At 46.1% G+C, this 8,773-nt stretch overlaps 1 protein-coding gene and 1 pseudogene across 2 annotated transcripts; one reads left to right on the forward strand and one right to left on the reverse strand.

Annotated features, from left to right (window-relative positions):
• Window positions 1–719: 719 nt before the first annotated feature.
• Window positions 720–1,875, forward strand: LOC146648955 (EOLA-like protein; annotated as a pseudogene).
• A 1,007-nt stretch (window positions 1,876–2,882) lies between these two features.
• LOC146648956 (uncharacterized) lies at window positions 2,883–8,606 on the reverse strand. 2 transcript variants are annotated; one of them, XM_085387567.1, is made up of 9 exons: window positions 8,414–8,606; window positions 6,965–7,033; window positions 6,757–6,867; window positions 6,042–6,195; window positions 5,911–5,966; window positions 5,685–5,753; window positions 4,296–4,413; window positions 3,916–4,023; window positions 2,883–3,468 (listed from the first exon to the last, which is right to left on the reverse strand). In XM_085387567.1, exons 1-9 carry the CDS (start codon window positions 8,510–8,512, stop codon window positions 3,110–3,112), a joined length of 1,143 nt encoding a protein of 380 aa, XP_085243693.1. In that variant the 5' UTR covers window positions 8,513–8,606; the 3' UTR covers window positions 2,883–3,109. The 2 variants fall into 2 exon arrangements, with proteins under 2 accessions (XP_085243693.1, XP_085243694.1); XM_085387568.1 differs by having other exon boundaries at window positions 8,503–8,523.
• Window positions 8,607–8,773: the final 167 nt, after the last annotated feature.

The raw sequence follows: 8,773 nt of genomic DNA on the forward strand, positions 1-8,773 counted from the left end.
ACAACACTAATGAAATATTGATGTGTCATATTTGTCCAAGGTGTATTTCATTGTTATGGAAAAAGAGAATATTAAAATCATGATGACCAATTGGAGTGGTGATTTCTATGACTTTGTGTATATAATTTGGAATTTTGTACAAATGTAGGCCAATAAGGAATATATGATATCATTTCATTCTTTCCAAAGGTTTATTTGCATGACGCACAAACAGACACAATTGAAAGGTACAAATGTGCATGACACGAATTCAAACGTGGTGCAGATGTGTGTCACAGGTTGATCTGGCTGTAGGCTGTGGCACTTGGCCAGAGGTGGCGCTGGTTGACTCGACTCCATGTTAGTGCACAAAGTAAACTGCACGCTGTAGTTGTGAAGCAAAAACGCTGAATTCGGAGAAATAAACCGTGCGAGGGGAACGATAACGACGACAAGAGTCTCCCGATCGTTTACTCTTGCTGTCCCGTGAACAACAACGGCGTGGTGTTACTTGTTTGCTGTTTTCGCGATCGCGTGGCGCACGAGGATATCACCAGGTAAACTCGCCACATTTTTAAACATTTTGTTGTTCAACAGCATCAAGACTGACGGAGTGTGTTTGAGACAACCTCACAAGTGTCACAGATGACACATTTGGCTTTTTTTTGCTGGTTTGTCGGTAGGAGCTACTGAAACGCAAGACTGCCACACATCTGTTCGACCAACGCCAGTTGATCTAAACGCCAGTAGATCTGGAACACCGGCAGCCGTATGCCGGCCTGGTTCTGGACGGGGTAAAGACGGTGGAGAGCCGCTGGAGGCCGCTGCTCGCTCCACTGGAGAACCAGACGCTGGCGGTCCACGTGGCTCAGCGTGACTGGGAGGGGTTGGAGTGGTGGGCGGTGCTAAGCGGCCTGCTGGGGATGGACAGATTGAGGCACTTCTGGAGTCCGGGGAGCGGTTCGGCCGCGGCGTGGTGGCAGGTTAGAATCACTATTTACTCTGCCACATTTACACATCCCTGAACGAACCCTGTGGTCTCTTTTAGGATTGGTGGATGTGGGCCAGACCTGGCTTTGCCCCGCCTCCCTCCAGGGGAAGGACCTACAGTGCCTGGAGCAGTCGGCCGTGCTGATTGGTCTGCAGGAGAAGCACCTGACTAACCTGTCCAACCCTCGCTGGCTGAAGGCCCCACTGAGAGCTCTGGGAGGTCGCGACCTCTGGACCATAGAGATCCCAGCAAAACTGTTCCCGTGACAACACATACGTAACCTACCCGGGCACTGAGGCCGATGCTGGAGCTACTTCTCTGTCATAGTACTTTGGTTTTTACAGCTGATCATTGATCTGTGATCAGAGCGGTGGCGCTGACCTCAGATCAGGTCACTGTGATGTCATCAGCACACCTGATTTTTGGGGTCGAGCGAGGTCTTCCATCTCTGAGGGTGGGGTGGGGGTCAGACCAATGATCTGAGCTCCTGGGGCCGTCATCCCGGAGCACCAGAGGCTTCACAGCAGCTCGATAAAAGTCCAACCTGTCCAGTTCTTTGTTTCTTTGAAATGATGGAACCCGTCTAATCCCAGATTTTTCGCAGCAAAATAAGTGAATGCATTTCACTCCTTAGACTTGTCCTACTGACTGTATGTTTAATTTTGTTGATGTGTGGGGGTTAAAACGGCAACTGTTGCCGGTGGGTTAATAAGGGCACCTTCCAAACGTCCAGTGTTTGTGTAAATAACCTACCTGTGGTGCTGTTATCAGGCGGCTGTATGTTACACTGAAATTAAAAGGTAATATTTTGCTATGCTTGCTGTTCTGCTCATTGTTCTCTCGCTGTTTTAGAAAACAGTCTGTGCAGAATTGTTGTAATTCAGTCACACTGGAGGGTTTTAGAGCATGAAGCCGTCAGGACTTTGACTAAACCAGAGGATGGTAAACTGCAGAATTCATGGTTCCATCAACAAAACAAATGGATAAGCACACAAACCGACCTCTAATCCAGGTAACTGCACGTAACTCAGGCTTTTCTGAAGGTGCTTCCTATCAAAAGTTACCATGGTAACTTATCAGCAGGTATGAAACCAGCACCCGTTAACCAATCAGATCTATAAAAACCCACAGTGATCAATACACATACAGTATAATTTAAACATGTATCAGGCTGAGTCAACACGCCATCTGCAGATTTTCATACAACCTGTGGCGCTTTTCTCTATGAAACAAGCGGCGGTGGATGGAGCAGCTACATCCACGTGAGCTCATCCCGAATGATGATGTCACCATAAGCAAATCCAGATAAAGAGTTCCTGGGCTGAGGGACGTCCCTCCATCACCGCGTTTCTATTCTTGGCTGTGACGCCACTTCCTGTGTCAATAAAGGTTTAAAAATGACAACAGGCGACTCAGTGGGGGTGGGGGGAGTCGTCTCAGGCTTCGCTGCTCATCACAGGTCTGGACAAAGTAGTCGTTCAAACATCCATCAACCTTTGTCTCAGTGTAATCAGATTACTTACTGAACTTCAGTGTCACAGCAGCTGTAATGGAAAAAAATGCCTTTATTGATTTTAGTTTCCATGGAAACTAAGAAAATCAGAGTCAGCCTCCAAAGCTCTCAAATTTTCTGCTGCTATGAATCACACTCACCCCTAACCTGCACAGGTGAGAGTTTTCTACCTGAGAGCTCAAACTGACACACTGAGGCGCTGCCCCCTCGCCAGAGATGACGACCTATCACCTGTAACTCCCCTCTGATCCCCATCTCTCACGTCCTGTGGAGAATCGCACCTTTCTGGCTTTATTATTTTACTTCCTGTTTGCTCAAAGCATAAAAAACAGGAAGTTGATGTTTGGGACTGTTAGCTGGACAATAGTCATGTGATGAAGCAAAAACGCCATCTGCTGGTGAAACAAACTTTATTCACCCAAAACCCAAAAAACAAAACATCAACACAAAGATCCCTCCACAAATAGGGACTGGTCACACCCACCACCTCATATTGGCTGTCACAACATGAATTTTAACCAACAGCAACATCCATTAACATCCAGCCAATATTTACCTTTAAATCCTAACTTTAATTTTGAAAGTCTTGCTGCAGGAAAAGTGTTCATAATAATGTTACCACTAATTCAAAACAAAAGGGGTTTTAGCCTTGAGCTAATATGCACGTTACATAGTGGGTGGGATGTAGAGTGTGTCTGTGTGGTGAGGGGGCGGGGCAGCAATGTATCCAACAACATGAGAACGTGGCCTCCAGTCGATATTGGCCTGTATGGGTGGTAGGAAGAGTGGTGAGGGTGGTGGGCGGGATGTGGAAGAGGAGGTGCAGGGGCTGTAGTCAGGTAGGTGCTTGGGGGTGGAGCTTCATATGGCAGGTGGAGCAGTGGGAGAGGAGGGAGGGGCGACTGATCTGGGTAGAGGAGAGCAGAGGAGGGGGCGGAGCCTGGAGGAGTAGGACTGATGGAGGAGGAGCTTTCCATGGAGACACCTGAGGAGACAAACCACATGCCTTTATTTTCAAAGTAAATTCGTTTATAATGCAGAAAATTTGGGTTTTAATGTGGAGGCACACTAATCATGTGACCTGACCAATGACTAACAGCGCCTGCAATTGGCCCATTGTGCTTCTGCCTTCATCTGACTCCAGAATTACTGCACCGCACTTCCTGTCTGTTGCCACGCCTGTTTGCTATGTTCATCCGGTCAAATTTCACCTTAATAACAATACAGTAGTCATTGGGTACAGGAATGTGACAGCTGGATGGTGTAGGGTTTGCCCCACCCTTCCGTCCTCATTGCGCCACTCTCACCATTATGCAGCTGTAAAGCTTCACCAACAGACCTGCTGACCTCCGGCACTTCTACACTGTTTTATTGACAAACACTTCCTGTTTTGGCAGCGTGTGCACTCCAAAGGTAAAGGTAAAGTACTGACCGCCGTTGCGTCCCTCTGTCTGTCCATCTGCAGACCTGGAGGATTCTGGGTAGGAGCTGGCGGGCTGATGGGAGATCCGCCCAGTCTCAGAGAACGGCTGGGAGGCAGCTGGGGACGGAAGATGGGACAGATCAAGTCACAGTAAAGGGGGTGGAGCTTAAATTAAAACACCTGAGGGACCATCCATGCTGTAATGACATCACTGCACACATCTTCCTGTTAGTCATGTGTTCCCCACAGTTGCCTCCTACCTGATCGCACTGTTTTATTGTGAAAGGCTTCGCTACGGAAGTGAAGGCTCAGCTAAAAGATGAAACTTGCATCTTTTGTATACAGGTGGAGGAAGTGCAGCACCACCTGCTGGAACCGATCACTCTTACCGTGCAGAGGGGGCTCCTGGCCCAGGTAGGGCGTGTAGGGCTGGTAGGGGTAGGCAGTCTCAGGTGAGGAGGCGGGATACAGCTGCTGCTGTTGCTTCCAGCAGCTCTGATGGTACCACTGAGGAGACAGATGGTCACATGACGGTCACATGACAAATTCACAGCATCATGTCATCACCTGAACCTGAAACACCTGCAGAATCATCTATAAACATTCAAAGAACCTGAAGGAAACGTGTGTCTCTTTGAAACGGCAGCCACAGGTTAAAGGAGAGGAACACCAGTCACATGACCTCCACAGGACCCAGGTGATCAGAGTGCCCTTGGAAGATGTTTACCACACCTGCAAGTGACTCAGGTGCACTCAGACTTCTGCTGCTAAAACAGATCTGCCAGTGGAGGAGCTGAGCTAGTTTCAGTCATTATGTCCCGTTTATAGGTCGGAAACCTGCAGTCAGCTGAGACTGAAGGATCACCTGGATGATAACGAAAGGTTTCTCCCACTGAAAACGTCCAGAACAGAATCAACATTCTGTGATGCTCCGTGAGTTCATTCAGGCGTCTCACCTTCACCTGTCAGCGCCGCTTCAAAGACTGCTGTTTACTGTTCAGGTGTCTCTTACCTGGATGCCCAAATTGAAGTAATACTGGAGGACTCTGCAGTCTACACATACTGCTCAACACACTGATCAGATAGTAGTGTGGGGTTAAAACGCCAACTCCTGTCTGTTCTAGGTAAGTCAGGCATAGCCAGTCAGAATTAAAGGGGCGTGGTCTGATATAACTATGGCACGGTATTCACAGGCACATGCAATACTAGTCAAGTAGTCTATCCTAGAAAAAGTGTGATGGACATAAGAGAAAAAGGAATACTCCTTTCAGTCAGATGCAGATATCCCTGTTCCCGTATGAAGAAAGGAATGAATGCGTTTATGTTTTTGAACAGAAACAGGAAATACACACTCAGACTTTGTCCCGACTGCCGTTAGACCAAAACCAAGAGAAGAAGAGAGCTCGGCGCGTCACAGGAACAGGAAGTGCTCAAAGTCCAAGCACCATTACCTTCAGAGGTTGCGACCTCTGGAGGATGACGTTGGACAGGCGCTTTAGGCCTGCTGTACAGGTTTTTGATTGGACGAACAATGTTTAGAGCTGTTCTCTGTCCAGCTTATCGCCGCCCACCGAGACGAGGCGGAGCAGAGATGGCAGCTGCAGTCTGTGGCGCGGTCGCAACAATATTCTCCTGAAGTCTGAAGCAGGAAGTTGAACTTCCCCGGGTCTGAAACGAGACGCTCAGACTGTGAGGCAGCAGCGCCAACCACTGAGCTACCCTGGCACCGCTGTCACACACGCGATGATGTCACCTTCAAGCTACGCTGCGGGACGTACCTGCTGGCTGTAGCTGAAGTTCACGTCTGATCTCGTGGGAGAGTCAGCCACGCCTCCTTCCTGCTCATCCTTTCAAAATAAAATAGAAACAGACTGATTACAGCTTCATGGGGTCACTGATCACATGACCTCTTCACACGTGCAAATTTCAAACCAATTTTCATGTGCAACATTATGCTGACCTGCATCACACTAACAGGAGACAGAGGCAGAGGTCAGCTCTTACCTGATTGGTGGAGGTCTCAGTGGCGCTGTAAACTCCGGAGGTCTGGAAACTCTGATCTGAAATAATGTGAGACAGAGTCACCAACATGGCTGCTGCAGGGAGGCGTGTCACAGCGGGATCACGTTACTCACCCTGTGAACTGTAGATGAAGTCAGCATATACACGTCCACATATGGGACACTTGTGTCCATTTCTGACATAGTGATGCCTTTGAGACTTTGAGGCGACAGCAACCTGTTGCCGTTCCTCTGTCCTCTGCGGCAACTCACTGCTCACGAACGCCCCCTGTACACAAAAAGAAGACGCATACAACTACTAAAAAAGTTTTATTTTTTGTCTTACTCTTACTTAATATTTACAAATGCCAATGAAAATAAATTATCTGCAGTACTGTTAGTAATTCTGACTACTTTTGATTTGACCTTTATATTTCTTTGAATATATATACTGTCTTTGAATTCATCTTGTGTACGAAACCCACTACTACTCCTCCTCATGACCTCACTAAAAATGGACTGGAGCTAACTCACCTCTTCCTTAAACTCATCTTTTCTCAGTTGTCTTTAAATTTATCTGGTGGAGGTTTCCCATCATCACTCATTTCTAATCTTCTTCTAAATCTTCTCTTTAATTAATTATTGCCACATTTAATTAATTATCTAATGGTGTATTTAATTAATTCATTATGGCAGTCCTGGTGTTCCATACATATGAGCTGACCATGTGACGTAGAAGAATACAAAGACATATTTTGTTGAATGTATAGATTGTGGAAGCAGTGAAACTGAGGATGAATTTCACATCTCTTTGTGGCATAGGACACCCAGTTTTGTTTTTCATGGCTACCTTAGGAATCCTTTTACGTTCTTGTTCTTCCTCCTCTTCTGAATAGCCTTCAGATTCATCCTGTGTGGGTTTCCAGTCATCTGTCCCATCATCTTCAGATGAGCTCACAGACTGTTATTAGAGCAGAAAAATATATATTTTGCTCATTTTCCATGGATGTGTGAAAACAACATATTTACAGAAACTTAGCTGGATTTTTCTTGCCCACCTTAGGAACCCATTCTCTTGCTTCACTCTCCTCCACACCTGTCCTATCGCTTTTAGAAAAGATCACCATCTGTTTTTAGAAAAGTAACAGAACAAAACATAGAAAATAAAATAATTTCCAACAGTGCATTTTGAGGTCTAAGCATCCCAGAAACTGCACAGACATATGTCAGACATAACTTAAAACCACCAGTATAGGTTCATCAAGGCCCTGAGGGGAAAAACTACGTTTCCCACAAAATATTATGTTACTTCCGGTTTTGGCAGGTAATGGCAGACATGCATCCTTTTTTTTTTTTTTTTATTTTGTTTTTAAAATTTTGGTCGCCAACGGAGAGTGTTTGGTAGCGCTGTCCTCAGAAAACACCGTTTGTACTGTTTCGAATCATAACTCTGGTTTTACGTGGCCTATTAACACAATTAAGAGAATATCATTTGAAGTCCGCACTTTCAACACAAGTTGAAATGGAGACTGGGGCTGTGTCCCAATTCAGAGACCGCACGCTTGAAGTACGCATTCTGAGTGCGATTACGTCACCGCCACGTGACGACTGTCCCAACTCGAAGCGTACTTCAAATGCGCCGTCGATTTCCCCAAATATCAAGCGTGGTCCGGTGCACGCTTCGTGGTCCCATATATCCCACAATTCATAGCGCGGCGGTGGGTGTGGATAATTTTGCTGCAAAATCCACATAAAATGTAATAAATAAATCATATAATACAAAAATCAACTATTCACATTTCAACTTTTAACTATTTAAATTTTCATCTTTTTCCTTTTACAAATTTAAAGTGAAAACAACACAAAACACTGCAAACCACAACACAATTAAATATAAATTATAATATGAAAACAAAAAGAACATGTATATTCTCTGTCATATGGGCCCGCATGAATAAACTTTCTGAATCCTTTATCATCTGCAACCGAAAATAGTTGTGGATGATTACTATACCTTTCTATCCCTGGCTCTCTTTCTCTCTCTCTCCCTCTGGCTGTTCCTGTGCTACTGAGAGTAACTACCGCCCCTCCCCCCCTCTGCCCACGTGCAGAGTGAAGCGGAAAAACGTGCGAGAGAGAGAGCGAGAGAGAGAGAGAGAGAAAAAAAACCACGTGACGGCTCGCGATAAGGAGCCGGCTCCCGTCGTTCACGTCAAAGAGACGGCTCTAAGAGCCATTTCGTTCGCGAACGACCCATCACTAACACACACAACAGCAGCCCCTCTCGCTCGGTTTTTGCATTTGCGCTCGCTAACAACGTGTTGCTGGCGCTCTCAACATTTCTGCCCGTGCGCGCTCAACTCTTTCTCTACACCGTTATATTTGTGCCACAAAAACAGCCAGACAGGACAGGGTTAAAAAAAAAACCAACCAAAAACAAGCAAACGAAAAAAACCCGACAAGGTACCTGTTTGTACTCATGTAACTTTTGAAAGTTAGCTTCATACCTGAGAGCTGGTACCTTCAAACTCTTTCTTCTTTCTTTCTTTCTGACAGTCGTATTGGCGGTTGGCAAACAATTGAAAGGTGCATTTACCTTCATCCATAGTGCTTCGAAACTCTCACTAGAACAATCTGCTGCTGTACTCATGATCACATGACATAGATGATTCTGATTGGCTGCGTGGAAAGGATTTTGGCCTGATGCGCCATTTTCGGGGTCAAAATAATATGGCGCATCAGGCCAAAATCCTTTCCACGCCCACCCCCGTGACATCACGCTCCAATGCCCTATGGTAACTAATGTTATAAAAATGTTCCGCCCCTAATGAGCATTTGAGCAGCCAATCAGAATCATCTATGTCATG

The sequence above is a fragment of the Rhamphochromis longiceps genome, linkage group LG17, assembly GCF_057381845.1.
Source record: "Rhamphochromis longiceps isolate RC_006_pf linkage group LG17, R_longiceps_female_GT1.1, whole genome shotgun sequence".
Classification (NCBI taxonomy): Eukaryota; Metazoa; Chordata; class Actinopteri; order Cichliformes; family Cichlidae; genus Rhamphochromis; species Rhamphochromis longiceps.